Source organism: Poeciliopsis prolifica, unplaced genomic scaffold (assembly GCF_027474105.1).
Source record: "Poeciliopsis prolifica strain line A6 unplaced genomic scaffold, Auburn_PproV2 SCAFFOLD003, whole genome shotgun sequence".
In the NCBI taxonomy this organism is placed as follows: domain Eukaryota; kingdom Metazoa; phylum Chordata; class Actinopteri; order Cyprinodontiformes; family Poeciliidae; genus Poeciliopsis; species Poeciliopsis prolifica.
Window position 1 is genome coordinate 15,721,120 of NW_026562378.1, and position 24,634 is coordinate 15,745,753.

The 24,634-nt window shown below is 38.1% G+C and overlaps 1 protein-coding gene across 2 annotated transcripts in view; it reads left to right on the forward strand.

Annotated features, from left to right (window-relative positions):
* Positions 1 to 24,344, forward strand: part of sema3fa (sema domain, immunoglobulin domain (Ig), short basic domain, secreted, (semaphorin) 3Fa) — a 50,875-nt gene extending 26,531 nt beyond the window's left edge. The window contains exons 3-19 of one of the 2 annotated variants that reach the window (XM_055027324.1): positions 4,704 to 4,864; positions 4,955 to 5,017; positions 8,634 to 8,753; positions 10,318 to 10,407; positions 11,159 to 11,252; positions 12,013 to 12,132; positions 13,408 to 13,547; positions 14,318 to 14,432; positions 18,244 to 18,313; positions 19,846 to 19,990; positions 20,104 to 20,326; positions 20,469 to 20,557; positions 21,017 to 21,058; positions 21,645 to 21,802; positions 21,933 to 22,000; positions 22,084 to 22,217; positions 22,977 to 24,344. In XM_055027324.1, coding sequence (XP_054883299.1) covers positions 4,704 to 4,864; positions 4,955 to 5,017; positions 8,634 to 8,753; positions 10,318 to 10,407; positions 11,159 to 11,252; positions 12,013 to 12,132; positions 13,408 to 13,547; positions 14,318 to 14,432; positions 18,244 to 18,313; positions 19,846 to 19,990; positions 20,104 to 20,326; positions 20,469 to 20,557; positions 21,017 to 21,058; positions 21,645 to 21,802; positions 21,933 to 22,000; positions 22,084 to 22,217; positions 22,977 to 23,405 — 2,261 coding nt within the window. In that variant the 3' untranslated portion in view covers positions 23,406 to 24,344. The remainder of the gene's footprint in view (positions 1 to 4,703; positions 4,865 to 4,954; positions 5,018 to 8,633; positions 8,754 to 10,317; positions 10,408 to 11,158; positions 11,253 to 12,012; positions 12,133 to 13,407; positions 13,548 to 14,317; positions 14,433 to 18,243; positions 18,314 to 19,845; positions 19,991 to 20,103; positions 20,327 to 20,468; positions 20,558 to 21,016; positions 21,059 to 21,644; positions 21,803 to 21,932; positions 22,001 to 22,083; positions 22,218 to 22,976) is intronic. The other variant, XM_055027325.1, reaches the window with a different exon arrangement.
* The last annotated feature ends 290 nt before the right edge of the window (positions 24,345 to 24,634 follow it).

A 24,634-nucleotide genomic window follows, 5' to 3' on the forward strand; every position in this document is an offset into this window, starting at 1 on the left:
TGTGCACCCTAAAACCTCCTCTTTTTCTTTAACTCCACAGACAAACTGCTGCTAAGAAAGGGACTTGGATTACAGAGGCATAAAAAGGGGGGGGGGTGGAGGTTTCTGCGTGGTGCATCCTCCTTGATCTTGCAGATGCAAAGAAAGGGTCACTTTCTAGGGTTACCAAGAGAGCTTCTATTATTTTACACAAACTTTGACACAAGTAGTCAATCATTTGGATTCATTAACTCCAAAAATTAGAGGAACAATGTGACAATGCTGCAAATGGATGTTCAGTTTGTTAGCAGACCTTTTTAACAACAAAAATCTAAGGACATTTTAGGACATGAAGAACATTTTTCCATGTCTCCCTCTGTGTCTGGTAGTCATTACTAAAGCCTTGTGAGAAAGCAGGATGATATACACCAGATCCTGACATTTGTCCCCCATCAATCGCTGAACCTACCAGCTGGTTGTAAATTCACCCGCTTAACGTCATGTCAAGGCTTTGGTTTGTTTCAAAGCATTTCTCTTGTCCTGATAGGGCTTGTTTTGCTGACCCATAACATGCAGGAATGCTTTTTTTAGCGATTAGTTTTTGTTGACAGTAAAGTGTGTACACACTTCGAGGCGGATTGCTATCATACTGCACTCCTTATCTGGCCGAGCTGTTCGAGTTGAAAGGAAATGTGTTTTAGCATGTTACTTTGTGTAAAAATTCTTCATCCAAAATTCTTCATCTGACATTTTTCTTCATCTGACATTTTATTGGTTCTTAACAGAACCAATAAAATGTCAGAGTGAAAGGAGCGGCTAGTATTAGAACATTATTTTACTAACTCTCCTAAATGATAGGAAAATGCTGGATGCAGCACTATAGGTTGACAGGTTATGCTATAGGTTGACAGGTTATGCTTGATGTTGGGAACTAATGCAAACAGTCTAATTATAAACCATTGGATGTGAAACTCTTTGCACACCAAATGGTTGTTAGGGAGACAAAGTAAAGTAAAAGCAAAAGGAAAAACCTGTTTCATATCACCTGAATATATAGAGAGTTTGCTATTGAAACTTAGTCTCTGATTAGCAGAGACTAAGATTGAGATTTCTGAAACAAGCTGTCCATGAAAGTCTAGAAAAAAATAAAAATGTGTGCAAAATCACTTCATGTGTGTTTTTATTTATGGTGGAGAATCCATAAAACTACGGATCAATTTTAGTCTTTTTTTTTTTACCTCTACTGAACAAAGGTACCCAAGTTGATGGCTAATATTTTCTAAGGTTTTACTGCTGGAAAATGTAGAACAACATTAAAATATACATTTATTTCAAGGATTTATATATTTTTTTTCAAATTTGTTTCTACATTGCAATTAGTTAAATTTTTAATAAAGTCGAAGTGCATGATGAAAACGTGTCCTGGTGATGGAGATGTGTTAACTATTTATTTCATACGCTGCCCTGCATTTGCCTTTGATTTTGTCAGTAGAAATGTCCCTGACGTCCATGAAAAGACGCTGTTTTCTTTTGCATTTTGAAAGAACATTTCCTATATCATCTTTATCAGCTGTATGATTAGAAAAATAAACTGAGTAATGTGTTAGGAGGATGACTGCTAAATAAAGAAAAAAACTGCTTTGCAGTTAGTTATGCTTTGATATAAAATGTTTATAGCTTTAATTTGTTTAACAGGATGAAACGTAATTTTCTGGATGAGAAAATGACTTCAATTCTGTCTGAAAGGATGCCTTAAAGTTGGTTCCCCTTAATGGTTAATAGGTTGTGACAATTGTTTACTTGTAAGTCGGGGAGTTACCCGTCAGTCTGCTTGCCAGGTTTTGTTTGCAGTGACCCGAGTGTCCTTCCGATTTGTAGAAGCCAATACTGCTGATTTTTGTTCTCTTACCCTTGAGTGGGAATAAAGGTCCACAGGTGATAAATATGAAATATAATTTGATGACATTTTTGGTCCTTAAAGCTCAAGTACAATTTGGGAAGAGTGTGGTTTCTTAGAAAATGACAAAAGGCTTATGGAAAAATAATTTCACGTTATCCTTTCGGATTGTTTTTTCGGGTTTTTTGGGGTTTTTTTTTTACATCAGATCCAGATAAGTATATATTTCACAAGATCCATGTAAGATATAATTAGATCTCATGAAATATAGACTAGAGATTAGGAATGAAATCCATGTCAATTAAAGGTGGAGTTTCCTATGGCTTTGGTGGATTTTAATAATAGCAGTGTTGTAACCAAGTTATTAAATTTCAGACAAGATCAAATCAGAGACTAGTGAGTACTAAAGAAAGGGTTAGAAAGATAAACGCACAGACCTTTGAGTTCTGTTAAATACTTGACATAATGCTAAAACTGCATGTGAATTTCGTTCCTTGATGATAAGATTGCTTTTAAAGAACACCAAAAATCTGAAGAAAATTTGAACAATCACTTTATTTCATCGGAAAATAAAGAAATAAACATTTCTTCTCTTCTTTGTTTTTATCATCTATAAATGGTTAGATCATCTCCAAAGTTATATATCAGAAAAAAGATATTCTAGGTAAATTCATGTGGCCATTTTCAACGTGATTTTTTGTGTTAAAGCAAAGGTCAGCCACAGTTAGAACAATTAGAATCTTTATCCACAAATGAAGAAAACATGGAACAGTTGGCAGCTCTACTAACATTTCTCCAACAGTGCATTATGTACCCAAAACATCTAAAGTACAGCAGGCCTCACTTGCCTCAGATGTTAACGGCTCAACTATAAAAAGGACACGAGGAAAAGGCTGCATTTATGGGATCGCTTCAAGGTGAAAACCACTGCTGACTAAGAACAACACAAGACTTGTTTGCTCAAAAAATAAGGTGTTTTATCTTTGAGTTGTCTTGTCAAACTCAGTATTCTTCCAACACAAATCATATAGCATCGTCCACCATTTTGACATACTGTGTAATTTTTAATATGGAAGGAATTGAATTTGTGCAGCTATATGTTTTAACACAATGGTAAAGGCTGTTCACACTGCTGGTTCTTTAGTGCTTTGCAGTAAACTTGGGAGCTCAAATACATCAGCCTCAGATGGCTACTAAATAAATCCCGGAAGCTCCATCTTTACTACCCTCATATACTATTGCTTAACAGATACATTCAGAGTTATTTGTGACACATTATTGTTTTATTTTAAATATAAAGCAACAGGAATAGGAAAGCAAACAGCTGCAATACAGCCAGATGAGAGATGAAACTATAAACAGCAATTCTGAATTACTTCAGGCAACATTTCCTGGAATCCCTCATGCAAACACTCTCAAAATCCCAACTTCAGCAAGTAATCTTCTTATTCTTGGAGCCGAATTTTTAAATCCTGATGTCACCACATCCCCGCAGTGTGCTGTTGCACTGCAAGTTTACAAGTGTGCATTTGTGGGAGTGGAGACCAATATATTAGCATGTTTTTAGAAGCAGCTTGTGAAAACTCCTAAGGGTGACAGCCATATCCGTTGCCTTTTTTTTCCTTCTCCTTTTTTAACTACTTGCATGTCAGAAAGCTGCACTGTGACAACAGCCTGTTGGTGTCTGATGGGGCTCAGCACATCAGCAGCTGGGAGTGTTTTTTTTATTATTATTATTATTATTTTATTTCCTGGGAGGATTCATGTGGCTGTGTTTCATCATTTCAGTTGCTGGTGGAGAACTTGAGGTGTTCCTTCTGCTCAGTGTGTGACCTTCCCTCTGGTGAGGGAGGGTTTCTACTTGCTGTTCTTGTGAACCTTTTTTATTATCAGTGACTGTCAGGCCTTGATTCACAGAGGCATGTGTCTGCACCTAATCAAGGGGAACTGGAATGTGCTCTTTAAGTTTTCTTCCTTCTTCTTCAACTTATCTTTCATTTAAAAAGCAGGTAGAAAAGCCACACTTAGTTTTGTTTGTACTTTTCTGAGGACGAAACTAGACGCTGAGAAATTTCGGTAGAAAACACTTTTTTGTTTTCACTGACTTTATGTTGAAACACATTAAAGATACTGAAAATACTCACACTACTTCCCTCAATAGAAACTTAGGATTCTCATTTTGATAACCACAAAGTTACTTAATAGAAGCTAAAACAAAATCTGCTTTGTTTGTTTTTTTTATTTATTTACCTGTCTCTTTTTTATGTCTTCTAACACAAATCCTTATCATGATTGAGTGACGTTCCTAGTGGAACCAGCTGTGATAATGTAATAACCACAATAACTCAAGAGTCAGAACAAGCAATTAAAAACAAAGCTCAGAAGCTCTAAATAAAAGGTCAAAGCGCAGACGTCCAGACCTTGAACTTCATTAAATATCTGACCTTTTATAATTTAAGATGTGCTGTGTGACTTCTTGCAGTTATCGTAGCTCATTGACTGCTCCAACTCTTGTCTGTTGTCATTCATTTCAGACTCTGCAGAGTTAATTACTCGTCTTCTTTTCTTTGTCAAGCCTGTCAATAACTAGATTTATTCCATCCATAACCGCATTAAAGCAGGATGTGATTGGGGGAGGGGAAGACCAAACAGATCCTGTAAATTCATTTACAAGTGTCTGATGGTAGCATCTGAATGATTAGCATACTTAAATCCCATTAACTTTCCCTCACACAGGACTCTTGTCTGTGGTTTTTACATTCTTAGTGTATTGTTGTTATTTTAATCACAGGCACAGCTTAAACAAAATCATCTGCCATTTTTACAGAGTTGAAGTCTACTGGTACTGCTCATCACTTCTCCTTCCTGCTCAACTCAACCGACTATCGGATACTGCGCATGGACGAGGACCACGACCGCATGTATGTGGGAAGCAAAGATTACATTCTTTCTCTGGATCTGCATGACATCAACAAGGAGCCACTCATTGTAAGAAAAGTTCCTGAGACACAAATAAAGTGGAAGGGAGCAGTTTGTGTCTGCAGCTTAACTACTCTTGGATTTTTCTTTTCCTGTCAGATCCACTGGCCCGTTGCATCCCAGAGGAAGACTGAGTGCATCTTGTCAGGGAAAGATACAAATGTGAGTAATTTAATTGAGTTAGATCTCGCTAAACTCTAAAATTATATTTCAACTTGGACAGGAATGCATATTTTTAGTTTTATTCCTTTAAGAATTGAACAAAAAAGGTTAACTTGCACTTTTTTGAAGACAAAAGAACACAGCAGATAGGTCTGGGATAAAGTCCTAGAGAAGTTCAGAACAGGGTTGGGATATAAAACAATTTCTAAATTATAAAGCTCACTCCATCCTCTGGTATGGCACAACTGCAGAGCTGGTTGAAGAAGAAAGTCTGTCCTATTTGTCAATAGTACAAATCTGGCAAGAAGAAAACTATTGTTTAAGAATCACAAGAAATGCAACTTTTTAGCCTACATGCAAAGCCTTGGTGTAAAACTACCAGAATACATTATCCTAAACAACCTGTCACCAAGCTATGGTGCTGGCATTATCATGCTGTGGGAATGTTTTTCTTCAACACAGAGTTAGAGGTGATGGTAAATTGAATACAGTGCAACCCTGTAAGAAACCTCAATCTGCAAAAGACTTGAAACAGGGATTGAGGTTCACTTTTCAACAAGGTCAAACACTAACTTTATTTTTTACAATGGCCCAGTCAAAGTCATACCAGCATCCAGTCGATCACAATACTTGAAAATAGATTTTCACATATATTCTCCATGTGGCTAAGTTTGAGCTGTTTAGCAAAGTAAAATTGGCAAAAAATTTCCAGTCGCTACATGAGCAGCGCTGGTGAAATTCAAGAGACTCGCCTGTAAATGAAGTCAAAGGGCCTTGAAAGTTTTGACTTTGAAGAACCTGAATATAAATCCATGTTTCACTCTGTTCAGGCTTTAGTGTACAAATTCTGATAACAATTTATAATTTCTAACTTAACAAAGTGTGTAAAATATTGAATTAACATGAAGGCTTTTACAAGGCTCTTACTCAGAAATAGAGAGGAAACGTGTATTATTTTTCTTTCTATAAATATTCCTCCTTATTGGAGCTGATAAAATTTAAAAGGTTTTCCCTTTAATTAATTTTTTATTTTATTTTTTTTATTCTCTTCTACCGTCTTAAAAGCACGACTCGGGTCATTAGGGGACATTTTTAAGCTCTTCCCAGCGTGCTCCTCACTATTATGCTCTTATTTACCGTCTTTGCATCCCTGATTGCTGATTGCGTACAGCTGCCACCAATTAAGCTCTTCCAGAGACTCAAAACCTGCAACATTTTGCCTTCTTCATTCTGACCATTTCTGCATGTCTTCTACATTTCTCATTGATGTTTTTAATGTCATCTTTTTCTCAATTTTCTCACCGCGCAGTAATTATTTTATCCTTTGTTGTCCAGACGAGCAGACAAAATGAACCGGCCAATGGAGGCGACAGTCCCGTCTGAAGTGTTAATAAGACTCAGACATCCAGACACAGCCACCGCCTGCGTAGCCCCCACAAGAGACGGAGGAAATCCGTACAAAGAAATCCCAGATCCATCTCTTTTGATTTGGTTCACACATTGCAGCACCCCACATCCTGAAGCACACGCATTCATGTTTTATCTGTGGTTAGTGTAAGGGTTTTGCACAAGCACAGAGCAACGTACGACGAGGTTTGCACTGAGCTGCTTTTCACCCAACTGATATGTGTGCTTGTAGCTTGCTGATTCTTGTTGCTAACTTGCATATTTGTGCACAAAAGCAGATCTTTGTCCATGGCAGGCCCTTAGCAGAAGACAGATGACAATTCAAGAACAATTCAGGGCAGGACATCGCGAGGTCAAAGGCAATAAGTCCCGCTGCGCTCGCTGTGGGGGAGTGCACAACCGAGAAGGGAATATTGTTGCACACAGGCCAACATGTGGAAACACACAGAAGCCCAGCCTTTTAAATGCCTGACTCGTGCATCTGTCGTTTGGCGACAATCTGCCAAAAATGGCTCATCCCGCTCAGCGGTTCTACAATTTCTTTTTGGTTTACTTTGTGCATCCTTTTTTTCCATCACCAGCTGTCACCACTGGAAAACATGATGGACAAATCTGAACATATCTCTTAATTTCAGTGACGGGAGCTGTGAGTTGTTGGCTGAAGCCAAGGAGACAGACAGCTGGTCATCCTAGAAGAGTAGAGCTGTGCTCAACAGTAGCAGCAGCAGCTCTTTGTCTTCACTACTAATATTTAAAAAAAGAAAAACATAAAATTATCTCAGAAAAATACCCTAACATCATAGACATTTTATATGTAAACCCACTATTTTTCTCTATGTGGTTGAAGCATAATGTTTTTCATTTGTCAAGTTTGAATTGTGCTTAACCTCAGTAATTTCAGGAAAATGCTCTTGACATCCCACAGGCACTGATTTTCCAGTCTGCATGCTTATACAATGTTTGGAAACATTTTCGCTCTTGCATTGTGGTCTGATATGAAGGAGCCAGAGAAGCAAAATGGAAGCCAGCCAACAGAAAAAGTAGATTCAGCTTCTCACGATCATTCATGAAGCTTTTTGTTTTCAGCATAAAAAATAAAAAAATAAAAATCCCAACATGTGTGTGGGGTGGTGCCACATGACTCAGTGGTAGAGCAGGAGCATCATATACAGAGGCTACAGTCCTAAACACAGCTTTCTGTGGTTCAACTCCCGGCTCCGGGCCTTTTGCTGCGTCTCATTTTATTCTTCCTGTTCGTTCGTTGCATAATGGCCACCTTCAAAAACTCCCAATTTGAAAAAACTAAGTGGATGTAAATATGATTTTGATGCACAATGGAGTTTGTGAGAAAAAAATGTATATACAGGGACGGCTGTGGCTCAGTGGGTAGAGAGGCCGTCATAAGGTTGTAGGTTAAATTCCAGCTTCCTTATGTTAGTGTGTCCCTTGACAAATCACTGATAGATCTGCATATTGATGTAGAAATGTGTGTGATTGGATAAACGTGGTTAAAGTGCTTCAAGTGGTCAGTATGAGTACAAAAGTACTATATTAATTTAGCCTTTTAATTTTTACGCTGTAATTTGGAATAAAATCAATATTAAGTAGCTGCAACCAGCACCATAATACCGTAATGCCCCAACTCAACAAAAAACAAAACAAATTAATAATTTCTTATCCCGTTGTGGAATAAGATTGGAAAACGAAGAGAAATGAAAAGAAAAAAGACAAATGTATCATTTTATCAAAAATATATTAAGATTAATCGTTTAGTTTTAGAGTTCTCAGTAGTTGTTTCACTACCAACAGCAGATATATTTATCTTTTTGTCTCATGCTTTTCTTGAAGACAATATTTTTCACAAAACTTAGGTGTTTTAATTATGTAAATTTTCCTAAAATGATCAAAGATATGAAAAGTTTAAAAAAATTTTTTACCTTATTTATTTATTTGAGCCCAAACTTTTTGCCTAATATCTAGGTCAACAGACCTAGATATAGAGAAGACATATTAGCTGAAAAATAAAAGATATAATATAAAACACACACCCAGCAAATAGACTGGTTTTTAACCACAAGTGGAAGCTATAAAGGGAAACAATCTGGGAAATTAAATATTATGTAGCTGAGTTTTTTTATTTTTTTATTTTATGTTTTGGCTTTTTAAGACCTGATCCTGATCTTGTTGATTTTGTTTTGCCCTTCCTCAGGGGGAGTGTGGGAACTTCATCCGTCTGATTGAGCCGTGGAACCGGACCCACTTGTATGTGTGTGGAACAGGAGCCTATAATCCCATCTGCACATACGTGGATCGAGGCCGTAGATCCCAGGTGACCAAAAGATGCATCCGACCGTAGAGACGTTTTGACCTTTACGCCCTCGTTTTTAAAAGATCCCTATCAGTCGATCAATCTGAGGTCAGAGTATCCCCGTTTAACCCCTCTGCCCATCAGTTTCTCGGGTTCTGCTTCTCCTCCATTATTTTTCCTCCTCTTAGCTTTCATTGATTTTCACCCTTCCACCGGCTCCTGGCTGGCCCTGTCCACATTCCCATTATCATTCCAAAATTGTTCTCAGTACGATTTCCAACTCCTACCGTTTGAAGCCTCTTTCCCCTGGGAATGTTGTGGTGTCACTTTATCTAGAAAATCCCCCCTTCTCAATGGGGGTCCGATGTCCCCCCCTGTCTCACCTGTTTACACACAGCACTGCCTGTGGCCTGTCTTTCTTTCTGTCTGGGTGAGAGCCTCTGAAAAGCCATCATTACTGATGGAGCTTCTCATCCATCATCAGGCTTGTAGATCCCCCCCCCCAACCCCCTCAGCCCTACCCCCACCTCCCCGGATCGCCATGCAGAGCTACAGCAGCTGCTGGCCGCGTTATAATCGGCACACTTACATTCATTCACCGCTGTTTAGTCTCCCTGTTCATTTGGAGGCTTCAGGTTTCGATGGAAAGGTCAGTCTGCCTCTTGTCATTCTGCTTCCCCCCTGAGGACCGAACATTGCTCTGCTTCACACGTTAAGGATTTTCCTCTGCAGGAGTAGATGTAAACATAAACACATCCTTCTTTGTGTCCCGCAGTGGGATTTCAATTATTTGTATTTTATTTTTAGCGTCTGTTCATGTTGCTCCAGAGTTGCCTGTATGGACTTTTGTTTGTATTGAAAGTTTAATTTTAACACTGGAATATTTGAATAGATTAAGGGTTTTTCTTAGTAATAAATTGCTATACAATAGCACTACACTGTGAAATAAATAGTTTATAATATGTATTTTTTATCTGTATTTTGTAGCAAAAATATATATTTTGCACTTTGTTCATTGTGAGTTAGTTTAGATTACATCCACTCATGAATGTTTCATCAATTTGGATCTTATTTAAACTTTTCACACAATAACTTTAAATCTAAAAACAAGAACTGGGAGCTTCAGTTTGAATATCTGTGGATTTTCTTAATCCATACAGCACATGTAGGCTTTTATGCAGCATATTTTATTTTATTTTATTTTCACAGAAAACAAAATGGTGGTCAGATGTCCATTCATTACATTTTTGGTTCATATTTTGACTGAAAATATTTACATTGGTTCGCTTTTCATTTCACTTTGTACATTTATTTACTGTTTTCTTCTTTTAGTTTTGCATGGTTTGTTTTCTCTGCACTCTTTTTTGCATGTATCTGAATCTAATTCAAACATGTCTCTCTTTAGCTCTTCATTCTGTCTACTTCTTCACTATTTATCTTTTCATTTTTCAGAGTTCTTCATGTTGTTGATTTCTCCAGTCCTGTTTCACATACATTCTTCTTTAGTCTCCATCATGATAGTCATCAGCTGAATCTGGACTGTGACAGGTTGCTAACAAGATGGCTAATTGTTTCTGCTTTTTAGGGTTTCAGCAACCTACAGGCACTTCAGTCAGGAGGGAGAACGAGTCGAGCAGCAGACTACAGCTCTACATCTGAGCCTTTGAGCCATAAGGTGGGCTGGTGGGGTTTTTTCCAGTAGTGGTGTCCACCTGGTGAATAATTGGGGTTAAAATTGCTTCAGGTTTATTACTGGTAGCATCAGTGAACAACAAAAATTATAAAATCTGAGGTTCTTTTTCATTTTTTTAATGATGATCTCATATAAATACACAAAGAAAATGGGGAAAACTCAAACTTTTCAGCACATCATAGATCATAAATCATTTTAATTAAAAGCATTTTGTTCAGATTTTTGTCTGCAGCAAATCCCATGTATATGAGAACCTTTGGCTATAATGATGTCCACAAAGCCGTACACTTGACATTTTTATTGGTTTGTGGAAATGTTCATGCTTTTCCCAGCATTTTTGTGCAGATTTTTTTGAATTACTCTTTCAAAAGATAATATCCAACTGCAGGTTACAAATACAACTTTGCCCCTGTCTGTGCTCTGCTGAACATTTGTTGTACCTGCTAGACAACATAAAAGCATGGGTGTTGACACAGATGTGAAAAACCTTCTCTTGCGCACAGGAATAATTGAAATTGGTTGGGGTAAGCAAACACTGGGTCTTGGATTGTCCCCAGCATTTTCCTGCTTCACTTCATATCCTTGATGCGTGTGCCTGTTTCTTCCTTCGCAGAGTGATTTGTTTTGGTTTTAAAGGGTTGCACAGTGCCTTAATGATCACAGTTTGCTTCCTTTACGAATCCTTACTTTATTTTTCCAAAGAATGTTAAGAAAATATTCCTCTGTGTTTCAGGAATACATTTTCCGTCTGGAACCTGGCAAAGTGGACTCTGGAAAAGGGAAATGTCCCTATGATCCTAAACTTAACAGCGTTTCCGCCCTGATCCGTGAGTTTATTCTTTTTCTGATTATTTTCTTTATGCATAAGGTAATTCAAAATGCCTTAAACATTAAGAGTATCAAAAATAACATTAGAATAAAAACAACAAACACTTTGGAACTTTAGAAGACAATTAAGGCATCTGATTAATAATAACATTATGATGTAATGTAATTGTGACACAAAGATATATAATTGTGTGTCATTAGACATGGCTGCTGATAACTGACCCCTCTGTGTGTGTCCATATGTATGTGTCAAAGAAAAAAAGAAAGAGCTTATGTTTGTCTGTGACCTTAGAAAACCTCACTGATACAACAAATATATCCCACTCTAAAATAACATTAATATAAGGTTTCTTCCCATTATGTCTGTGGGATCCCAGTGCACACAAAACTAATTAGGCATAGTTTTAACTTAATTGGAAATGAACACTGCTGTGCAAAATATCATCCGTCTTTTGGATGAAAATGGTTTTCAATGATATGAATTTGGCTCTGGAAGAGCTGTAGCATGAGTGTAGTTACAAAAGAATTCAACATGTTCAATACTGACATGTCACATACATTAGAATACAGTTTCATCATGCAAACTGCTGCCTTCCCTTTAATAGTGAAAGCAATGGGAATTTAGTGAAAATGTGTGTGGATGGCAAACAAGTTCATATTACTAGTGCTAAACAACATGTTGTGTGTCATTTGACCTGTGAGTATTTCCTGGTATCCTAATTCTTTCTTCCTCTCTTTTCCCTTTGCTGTGACCGGCAGATGGAGAGCTCTATGCTGGAGTCTACGTGGATTTCATGGGAACAGACTCCGCCATCTTCCGTACTCTGGGGAAGCAGACAGCCATGAGGACCGATCAGTACAACTCCAGATGGTTAAATGGTAATGTCTCAGCTCACCGCTTGATCTGCATCTGCCTTTATTTCTCTTCCTTGTCTCTCGACAAACCATTTTGAATTTATTCATCAGGGATTTAGGAACACAGTCTGAGCATTTTACCAACCTCCATAATGCTGACATACACGTGTCATCTGAGCTTCCTGATCTTTTCCTCCTGCTCCACCTGACCAATGATTGTTTGAGTCATTAATAAAATCCTCTCAGATCCTGCGGATGCCTGCAGACTCGGCTGTAGTTGTTGGGGAATCCTGGAATGTCAATAACGACTGAGTTTTCTCCCTAATGAAGTACAACTGTTACAGTGATATTATTGCTGGTCTGCTGCTTTTTGGTTGATTTTTGCCAAATCAATAGCAGACTCCCCGTCTGTGTTGTTGGCTCCTAGTTTTTCCACTGACCCTGTTGCCCTGACAACAGTCCCCTGCTGGCAAGCCGGCGAATCAGGACACCTGAGTCCTGCTAATCAGCCGTTTTGAAATATCTCGGGTAACACCCTCCCCCACATAATGGGGATACTGGTTGCTCCCCTCCTTTCTCTGGCTTTTTGGTTTGTCCCTGTTTGGGATGCTGGTCTTTCACAGTGGGGAGGGGCTGTGTGTTGTGAGTCCTGTGGTGACCCAGAGAATCATTGCGACTGGGGGTGCGCTGTGATCCCACACATAGTGCAAAGACATTGATACCGAACTGAATCATAAATGATTCATGTTCCCTAAAATTAGGTTTTTGACTGTTAGGCCTTAAGGGACAAAGGTCTGCTGCTTCTTTTTTTTTTTTTGTTTTTTGTTTTTTTGGAGAATTATCATACAGGTGCAACTGCATGAATTAAAATGTCTTTGAAAAGTTAATTTACTCTCATGATTGAATTCTGTAGGATCTTATGGAGTCATTAAAAACAGAGTGATCATTTTCTGATCATTTTAGCTTGCAATTTTTTTCTTCCACCCAACTTTCCATCGGTATGTCTTGCAGATCTGATCTTAAATTTATTAAGGTAAATTTGTATTTTTCTTAGAAAAAAATAATATATTAGCTTGACTCATTTTATGAATATTGTACTGTTCACAAATTCATTCCTTATAGCATAAAATCTGTATAATTTGGTTGTTGATTTGGGGTAATCAAATATCCCAAAATTTGCAAGACATGACAGCAACCTTTATATTAAATTTAGATGAAAAACATATAAAACAACCCACTACAGGAAGGTCTGGACAAACAAATGAGCCAATTATCCTTTTTTTTGTTTTTTCCCTTCAGATCCAACTTTTGTCCATGCTCACTTGATCCCAGACAGCGCTGAAAAGAATGACGATAAACTCTACTTCTTCTTCCGCGAGAAAGCCTCTGAGGTGGGCCAGAGTCCCATGACGCAGTCCAGGATAGGTCGGATCTGCTTGGTGAGTTATCACACAGGTCCGAAACCACAAGTTGATAATCACTTTAAATAAATCGAAGGACTTGGGCCTGTTGTCATTTATTTTGTCCTCCTTTGAGGGTGGCCATCCAGTATATTCTGCAATAATTTTTAATACATGCTCTTCGTAGAAAAAAACCAAATAAATTACATAAATAGAGCAGCCTCCACAGTTATTGACAGCTCTGGTAAAAACACACTGTGAGAGTTTATGGAACTTTAATAAAACATAAAACTATTTTAGTCTTTTTTTATAATTTTCGCCCCGGTGTACCAAATGTTGACAGAGGTGCCATGTGTTTAAATTTTTTAGGTAACTGTTTATTGTCAGATATAAAAATATTGCTATTGTTATTTATCTTGCCTGGTGACAGTTTTGAATGTTTTGTATTATTCGCACAAATAAGATGACATGAGTAATTTGCTCAGTGAGCTTTAAATCATTAGAAAGAAGGATTTTTTAAAATTTGTCTTCATAACTCAAGGTAAAAGTTGAAACAATGTGTCTTTTTAATCCTCACAAATTATCCAAGCTGAGCTGAGATTTATTTCCCGACTCCTTTTTCTCAGGACTTTATGCTTCACCTCAGTAGCACAAGCAGCAGCTGGCTGACCCCTTGTTCAGACAGATGATGGTGACCATTATTCATGCTAACTTTGGTTAACAGCTGTTTCAGACACCTGCTAGACAGACACTGTTGGAGTCGACCTGACGAGTGACTTTGGATGTTTGTTTGGATATGATTCCTGCAGAACGATGACGGCGGACATTGCTGTCTGGTCAACAAATGGAGCACCTTTCTGAAGGCTCGTCTCATCTGCTCTGTGCCTGGAGCCGATGGCATTGAGACGCACTTTGATGAACTCAGTGAGTCATATTCATTTTCACTTTTAAAGCTTTCTGTCATCTCTGACTCTCGTAGGTCCATCATCAGTTGTGTAATGCACCTGTTGGCCATTACGTCTTTTACGTCTTTTAGACCTATGAGCAAAGTCCCGCTTCATCTTCCTTACAAAGGACGAGTTGCAGCTCTGGCCACTTACAGATTGATTTCTCCAGCTCAGGGGACCTATAATGACTCTGCAGGGAGCCGGAGTGAACCGCATATTGAATGTCTCTGACCTCACAGGAGAACTAGCAGATGGAAAGGGACCATTTATAACCTCAACTTTCAAAATAAAGCTCTGCAGATGGACAGATTCAGAACCAACAACTTTATCATTTCTACAGTTTGCTTCACATTTGCTCTGCATAGTTCCAGAATGATGCTAATTCCCAGTTCCTCAGCCTGTTTCACAATGTTTCCATTTGGGGCTGATGATAACACCATATTGTTCAGAAGCTAAAAGTACTCTGCTAACCTCTTTTGTACAGCTAGGTGATGTAGGTTTAACTGAGGCTCAAACTTTTGGTTGACACGCCTTTAAGGTTCAACTGTCCTGTTTGCAGAACTCATTGATTCATTTATTTTAGTGGTTGGAGAAACTACATTTGCAGGAATTTGATCCTGGTTTTCATGCTGTAATAGTCCTACTCCAGGATTTCCCAGGAACTCCATTTCTCATAACTGATGCAAGCTGGATTAGTAAAATAAAAAAAATAAAAAAATCCAGTAAAATAACATCAGCTGACAGGAAGGTACACTTACAGTCTCTGCTATAGCTTTGCTTTGCCTCCAAGGCAATGGGCATGCCTTGAGTGCTTGTATTCAGAAATAGAAACATGATATATATATTTTTTATTGTCCCCTCTATGGGGCAAATTCAAACGTTCCATCAACAAGTTGAGGGTAATTAGGAAAAAAAATAAGAAATTGGACAGTAAAGGAAAATATGCAACATAAGATAAATAGTAATTAGGTTTTAATTATCTTAGATCATTCTAAAATAACGCATCATTTTAACGTGGAAGAAAAACCTGGGGCTACTTCACTGATACCCTTCAAATTGCTGTGCAGCCAAAGTAAACTTTACTAATTAGCAAAAATTAGTCCACGTTAATCTCAGTATAAATACACCCATTCTATGAGATAATTAAAAAAACAGCATAATAAAGACCCAGCAGGTCCATGGTGACTGTGGAGGAGCTGCAGAAATTCTCGATTCAGGTGGGAGAATCTGTCATCTAGACAACTGCAGGGTTAGTTGCGTTTCCACAAATCTGCCCTTTCTGGAAGAGTGGCAAGACCAAAGTAATTCTTGAAGAAAGTAAAAAGAAAAAAAAAATATTAAAAAAAAATATATATATATGTATATATATTCAGATTTTTACAGGCTACAAACACGTTCTGATAAGATGAGACCAAACTTAAATTTTCTGCTCTATGTGGGAAAATCGCACCACAAACAGCAACAAACAGGAAGAACTGTGAGTACAGCGAAAGGTTGATCTGCAAGGTATCCACTCAGTGGGAGTGAACATCCAAACCACACTTTACTGATTTGTATTTAGCAAATATTTTAAAAACCTTTTCACTCATTTCATCTTCCTTTCATTTCAGTTTCATGCCCTGCTCATGTCAGTCTAGCACATAATTCCCAGTGGTTGTAATGTGAAGAAGTTTAAATAGTATTACAACTTTTGTATTTAAACTGACAAGTTACCATCAGGCAGATGTAATAACAATCAGAAACAGTTTCTAAATAGCTGAGAATTGAATATTTAGTAGCATCTCATACTCGTGCTGTAATGGTGTTCTACAGATGTTCTTTATGCAGTGAGAGAACTCTGTGTGACAGAAAGCACTTTGGTGTCAGTGTTACTGTAGTTTTAGTGGTGCAGCTTGGCGGTTGCAGCCTACAAGCAGATCAGCACTCGCGGTGAGGTTAATGTGCGTCCTGAGGTGCAGCGTAACAGCCCACAGCACCACGGCCATTTTTACCACAAACCACAGTCGGTCTGGGAGAAATGTATTGCTGGTCCCGATTGGAGCCCAGCAGAGGCATCGAAGTGCTTAGATGAGGACTCAGGGGGGGGACAGAGTGGGGCGAGGTTTACCAGATGAGAACGGATTCAGTGTTTTGCCAGAGGAAATGACGACTGCTAAGAGACAGAAAAACAAGCAGATGCAAAGGAGATGAAAATGTTTGCTGGAGAAAAACAGGCATAAATTTATGGGACGTTAAGTTTTACACTCTTTTTTGTAACGTAACAATAACAGAAGCCTTATTTCCACATGTTTTGGATGTCAGAGCTGTGTGCAGAGCCCAACATTTCTTAATACTCATGTTGCGTTATAAATTAATTTCAGAAGGATATTTTAACACATTATACTACGTTTTCAAAAGGATGACATATAATTTTTTCTGAACTGATAATTACTCTCTTTTGTCCTCATGTAACACCTCTTCCAGTTCATCTCTTTGTATTAGTACGTTTCCAGTAATTAGTGATGTCTCCCAGCATGCATGCTGCTCACAGGGCCTCAAAGTCTCTGTCTCCTCTGACACATCAGAAACAAAAGTCAGAATGATGCAACTTGTTCCCAGTTATCTGCTGATTTATTTCTTTTCTCGCTTTCCATAGCCAGGGGCTCTGTCAGACTGGCGTCAGATGGGTTATGACTCTTTGCCTTGCTTGCCAAAAGTTAATTTTCGCTTTAGTGAGCAGACATTACCTGTCATTTCGTACCCTGGGATGTTGGCATAGTTTTTCGTTTCACAAACGATTTCAAACATTTGATCAAAGGAGCGCTTGTTTATCTTGAAAACTGTGCACAAAATATTTTCTCATGCAAACAATTTGAATTTATTCTCCTTGTTTATTGAATCTTTGCTGATTAAAGGCATATGGATTAAGTTTCAGTCAGTTATAAAATACATTCGGGTTATTTGAGATATGTTTGTTTTTTTCTGCTTGGGGAAAAATCTTGAATCTTTAGTCATTCCAATCCCCTGAAAAACAAAACCATTTATAAACGGGAGACTAGCGTTTTCCTTGTTTCCAATGTAATGGCGTTTTTTATTAACTGAAAACTACCAGTTAATAAAACCCACAACAATTTTGTTGTGGGGTTTTTTTAAGCTGAACTCTTCCCTCTAAAGCAAAACAATAAATGAACTGGTGTGTGCATAGCCTGTCTACTTTAAATGTCACTTTTTCTCTGCTTTGTTATTTCTTGCTCTTTTCGCTCATGAAAACATTAGAGGATACACACTGCACACCGTTGCCATGGCCCCACAGTCCCTGTATTGCATATGGCTCCTATTAAAGTCATGTTTCAGCAGACATCTCCGTTTCACTCCTATTCCCCACTGAGACCAGAGCAGCGCAGCTCCAGGTTTGGAAGAGTTTAGATTCAGGATCTTGCTGAGACTTTGGAAACCACAATTCATGGGGAGCTCATTCTTAACAAACCCCCCTCAAAGGAAGCAAAATGTCTCCATATGTCACAATTAGGATTTCTTGGGTTGGAAGTGATCTTAAAGTCTCAAGATCATTTAATATGAGACACTAATATTTTCCTTTCAAATGCTTTCTGCGAAAGAAATGTCTGACCTTGTTTAATTTGAATTTGAAAGCAGTTCAATTCAGTCCGGCACAAACCCCATTAGCGACCTACATTTGTGCTTGCAGATCGAAATCATATTTGGAACTATGAATACTTATCGTGAATTAATAACTTTTCATAATTTAAGGATGTGACTAATTAATGTATAATTCATGTGACTGTCTACAGGGGATGTGTATATCCAACCAACCCAAGACACGAGGAACCCAGTCATCTATGGAGTTTTCTCAGTTTCAGGGTGAGTAATGGCTTTTTTTAAACTCTAATTTCAGTGTGAATGTTAGGTGTGTTTCAATGTCTGTCAGGAGTACGTGCTCATTTTTGCTCAGCCGCAAGGCGTGTCCTCTTTGTAATGTTATGAATCTGTATTGGTTTGTAAGAATCCGCCTACAAGTAGGAGACAGAAAAGTGAATGTTCAGCCCAGAGGGAGACGCCGTCCTCTGAGAGTTTGATAGCAGGTTGTCAGTCACTGAAGGTGGACAATGTTGTTGGGTTTTATAGATTATAGACCCATACATTTACTATAAGATCTCCAAGAGGCTGCAAACATTTCTAAATTCATTCAGCAAGTTAGATAACAATAGTTGAAAGCTCAAAAGGATAAAATTAAGCGTCATTGCTTCTTGTCTTTTTAGAGTCTTACTCTCAATAACTCTCTTGCTGTCTCAAGAATTCAAACATTTTGTAATTTTAAAAATTACAATTTCCTTTTAATTCTCTTTGAACAACTCTTTGCTTCTTCTGATTTAATTTTTATCACCTTAATGATGACAAAAATGACCAATTTGGAGCTTTTTGTCTTCAGTGACAACAAACACACTAATCGTTTAAAGATCTCACAGTGCTTGCTATGATCCATTCACTGACAGTTTTCCAGATTTTTCAGTTTTTGACTAATAAAACAAAGTCCAATTTTATTCAGTTGCCAGTTTCCCAGTGCTTCTCTAATTTTCTGCTGACCTGACATATTGAATGTATCATATATGTCAGTATTGTTTATGTGACATTTAACAGTGAACACTTAATGCATGAAAAAAAGCTTTGGCCACCTCTATCCACTTCTTGGTAATCTATATAGGCAAAATGGTATAATGTCTAATCCTATATAATGGTGCAATGTCTGTGTAAACCTTTCAGGGATTAGTTAATAGTTAGTTATAGTCGGATCAAAACTAAGTTTCTTAATTGTTCCAGTAGTTGTTTCTAACATAGGTAAGATACTGACTACTCATTCATTACCTCACTTCCAAAAATACACACTAACTCTTTAAGATCTGTAAACTGAGATTCTGTCAGCACACAGGTCAAGAAAAGTGTTCACAAAGTCATAATAAATGCATTTTGATTAATGTGTTGGAGAAAGAAATACTGTTATTGTTGCAATCGCCATTATAGCCATTGAGAACATTTAAGCCCAACTGATAGACGCACATGTGGTGCTAATGATAGGGGCTCATGACACAAGCTACAAACATACCACACTGCTCTGCAGCGGTGAGAGCCTGTATTCTGGCGATTTCTTTGGGATACGTGGGAGTTTGTATGTCAGTATGTCAGACAACTTGTCTCTGCCTGAGTCAGTCTGAGTGTTTGTGCATCGTGATGTTTCAGCAAGTTCCTGCAAACAGAGGCAGACTGAATTTGTGGAAGGAAGTCAGACTGAGAAGCCACAGAGATACCTTGTAGTAATTACCTCGGGGTGTGAGTTAATGTGGATGCTGTCTTGATAATATCTTTGCAATAACTTGTGCTAATCTGTTCTCCTGCAGATCCGTGTTCAAAGGCTCAGCGGTGTGCGTCTACTCCATGGCCGACATCCGTATGGTCTTCAATGGGCCGTTTGCCCACAAAGAAGGGCCCAACTACCAGTGGGTGGCGTACACTGGGAAAATTCCCTACCCTCGACCTGGCACTGTGAGTTCAAAAATAAAGAAAATCAATGTTCATGATATAAACCGCACTCATGGGGAAATGAAGCAAATGTCAGAGGAGCAGATTTGACATTAAAATGTTCCATCTGTCAATAGTGTCCTGGAGGTACTTTCACTCCCAACATGAAATCCACAAAGGATTACCCAGACGAGGTTATCAACTTCATGAGAAACCACCCCACCATGTACAACGCCGTTTACCCGGTGCACAAGCGCCCCCTGGTGGTCAGAACCAACGTGGACTACGAGTTCACCACAATTGCGGTCGACCAAGTGAGAGCAGCTGATGGGAGCTATGAGGTGCTCTTCCTGGGAACAGGTCAGCGCTGTGAGACCAGAACATAGAAATTCCTGTAAAGACACTTTGTTGAATGGAGTTTTGTGTTCATCATAAATATTTTCAATAAAGCAATTTTCAGTGGTAGGTTTTATAATATGAATTAATATTTTTGGTTCTTCAGATCGTGGTACGGTGCAGAAAGTCATCGTCTTGCCAAGAGACGACTTACAAACAGAGGAGCTGGTTCTGGAGGAGGTGGAGGTGTTCAAGGTCGGTCTAAAAAACTGATCCAAAAACTCCTTTTTTATTTGTCTGATTTTATATAAAGGCATTGGTCAGCCTTTTCCTGATCGATTTTGATTTTTAGTTTTCTTTGACATCTGACTGACTGAGACTTTTAATAGTCTTTTTTTTTAAGTCTACTAAATAGAGAATAATGCGCTGTAGATTATTTAAAGAGGGTATACAGCTGCTCATTTCTTTTTAACAGTGTGCTCTTTTTAAAAAACGTACATTATTATTTTGCAGATTTGTTCTTTATTATATAATCTCTTATTCTTTTCTTACTTTTCTATTTATAATTTACCAAGGTTTGGAAAAATTTGGCTAGAGATTTCCTACTATTTTACAAAATTTCTTCTATGATATGCTTTGACATGTTTGGCAAATTTTTTCTGGTTTTTTTTTTCTTACTTTGTGTTTATGTAAAAATGTAATCTGCCACTTCAGGTTCCCACCCCAATCACCACAATGAAGATTTCATCTAAACGGGTAAGTTACTGCTAGTTTCATTGATTTTGCTTTTGCTGGGACAGCTTAATCTGAGCCAGAGTATTTTATTCATCCAATTAACTTAGTGGGAGCTATCTATCAGATTTATTTAATTTCCAACATTATGTTCTGAACCATTAGAAACTTGACTTATGAAATAAATTTTAAATGTAAGAAAAAGACATTTTATTATAAAATGTGTTTCTGAAATGTTTTAATAACGCTCCAATACATGAATTGCAGAATGTATTTTTCATTATATTTTCATGTTTAAATTTATTGGTTAAATAAATTAAGGACCCATGCATATATTGTTCTAAGCATTCAAACAATCTATATTGTTGCCTTTACTTTTGTGTTTATTGAAACCTAATAGAACAGCTGTCCTAATTAGTTTTCAATAATATTGACTTCTGATGACGTTTGTGTCGTACTTGTACCCTTTGGTATATTACTATTGGTTATGCTGATACACTCAGTTCTTTTAATGTTTTGTGGATCAGAAGCCGAAAAGATTTTGAACCACTGATTAATTAAATTCAAACTACTACTTCTCACTAGTTCTGTTTTTGTGTTTGTTTTATAGCAACAGCTCTACGTTGGATCTGTCCTGGGTGTGACCCACCTGGCTCTGCACCGCTGTGATGTGTACGGCGAGGCCTGCGCCGACTGCTGCCTGGCCCGGGACCCGTACTGCGCCTGGGATGGCAAGTCCTGCTCCAGATACTCTGCCTCACAGAAAAGGTGAGACCAAGACAGCCGGGACGTTTACATCCACAGGCTCATATTATCTCTGTGGATTATTGCAGCACAGGATATTTAAAAACCGTGCTGATGCTAAGCTTTATTTTCGGCTGTTGATTCGATCTCCCAGACGGAGCCGTCGACAGGACGTAAAGTATGGAAACCCAATCCGCCAGTGTAGAGGTTACAACTCGAATGGTAAGTTTCTCTGTGGTACAAGATGGATTTGTGATGCAGTTTTCAGTACAAAAGCATTAAGCAACATCTTGCATGTTTCACAGCAAATAAGAATACGCTGGAGACAGTTCAGTACGGAGTGGAGGGAAGCACTACCTTCTTGGAGTGCCAGGCTCGTTCTCCTCATGTCTCTCTGAAGTGGCACCTGCAGAAGGAAAACAGCGACAGGAGGAAAGAGGTGATTATATAAGAAAGGAATTTGGCTCATTTTCTCACCTACATTTGTTCAGGTAGAATTTTTGTACTATTTCTTGACAAATGTGGACTCTTTGCAAAAAAATGTAAACAAAAGGAAAATATCACATTTTATTTTATATCTTGTACAACAGATGTTGACTGATGTCATAAAAATAGCGTCTGGATCTTTTAGATGTAAATAGTCTAATTTCAGCAATAGTACAAATTATTGCAATGTGAGATGGAAAACAAACACATTATATCAAAAACTACCCCCAGTGTAAAACATGGTGGTGACAGCATCAGGCTGTGGGGATGCGTTTCTTTGGCAGGAACAGACAAGCTGATCAGAGTTGACTGGAGCTAAAAACAATCCTGGAAGAAAACCTGTTAAAGGCTGCAAAAAGTTGGGGACTGAGGCAACAGGTCACAAAAACCAAAACATACAGTCAGAGGTGCAATAAAACACTTAAGATCAAAGCCTTATACCCATTTTTAAAAAACTGGGTATAAATTGATGTTCACATATGTTCTTTTTCCAATCTGACTGAACTAGAGCTATTTTCCACAGACGGACAAACATGTAAAAAATCTTGTAGATGTGCAAAGATGTGTAAAATCCCAATAAAATACATTTATATTCTAGTTATCAAGAATGCTTTTGGAAAGCATTGTATTCATTTACCTTTTAAACTGATATTTCGCCCTACTTTGTCCGTCTTTCCTTGAATTGTAAAACTTTCCTCCTTGTGCTCTCCAGATTCGCTCAGAGGGTCGCATCCTCAAAACCGATCAGGGCCTCCTAATTCGCTCGCTGCAGTCCTCCGACAGCGGCATCTACCACTGCACGTCCACTGAGAAGAACTTCAAGCACACCCTGGTGAAGCTGCAGCTAGTGGTCCTCTCCAGCCGCACAGTCAACAACGTCCTGGTGGATACAGGCAACCCGACCCTCCCACAAATTCAGTCCAGCGCCTGGACCCCGAGCGTTGGGCAATACAAGGACCTGCTGACCATCCTCAGCCAGCCCGAGATGGGGCTGATCAACCAGTACTGCAAGGACTACTGGCAGCACGGGGACGACGCCCTTGGGGAAGGCAAAGCTAAAAGCCTGAAGGAGCTGAAAGAGCAGAAGAAGCCTCGCAACCGCCGGCATCACGACGACCAGACGAATCCAGCTGAGACATGAAGAATTTAGGTTTTCAGCCTGTTGTGTTCAAACAGCACCATTTGTCTACCTTCTAGTTTCTCCTCACAACCCTCCATTTAAGGGAAATGACTCCATTTAACAGACCCTGCAACAGAAAGCATCATTTGTATGTCACTGTTGGAAGAACAAACACAATATTTATTGTAGGTTGTACAAAGTAATTCTTTATACCTATCTAGAAAACATGTTTTTGTGAATAGATCTGTGCAAATATTGTTATATTATTATTGTTATTATAATTATTAGTGTTATTGTTTATGACATTGTGTTATGTTGGGAATATCTGGTGTTTTTTTTGTTTTGTTTTTTTTTTAGTAGCAACTTTTACTCTGGACTTTAACTGTGTCCAGTCAAGGACTGGAGTGGATAAGCTTCCCATTTCTCTGCAACTATGTCGGATCATCTGACTGCTGGCAGTATGTAAATCCAGAATTACACCAGAAAAGCCTGGCATTTGTTAGGTAATCTCACCTGGACAGTCATTGCAAAGGTGGACATTATTGTACTGTAAATAAAGCAGGGAAAACGCCATTGATGGTGGTAGGAATGCTGACAAACTGCAGCTGCAACAGCACATCACAAACTCAAAGGAACATGAATTTTAAGCTCTTTCACAGAAGGTCGACGGACCTAAAGTGACGATTGCAAACTGCACCGTTCATATTCTTCCATGATTAGTTGCTGCCAAGTGTTTTATTTGTATGTAAGCATCACATCTCAGTGTTGTGTTCTCTGCATCTTGTTATAAGCTGTTTATCTTTGGAGGAATGGTCCTTTAATGAAACAGAAGTGGAAAACAGAACATTGCCTTCTATTCTCTCTCTGTGGAGATGAGTTATTCCAGCAGGCAGCTAAATGTGAGTCTGTGATTAAATATATACATATATATATACATACATATATACATGTATATACACACACACACACCACACATATTATATAATATATATATATATATATATAATATATATATATATATATATATATATAATATATATATATATATATATATATATATATATATATATATATATAATATATGTATATATATATATATATATATATATATATATATATAATATGTGTGTGTGTGTGTGTGTATTAGAGAAAGCACCTTTTGTTGCCAGATTGGTGATTTTTTTTTTTTTTATCTTAGAAAAAGTTTGTTTCTAAACCTACTAAACGCTCTATAAACTATAACGCTGTGG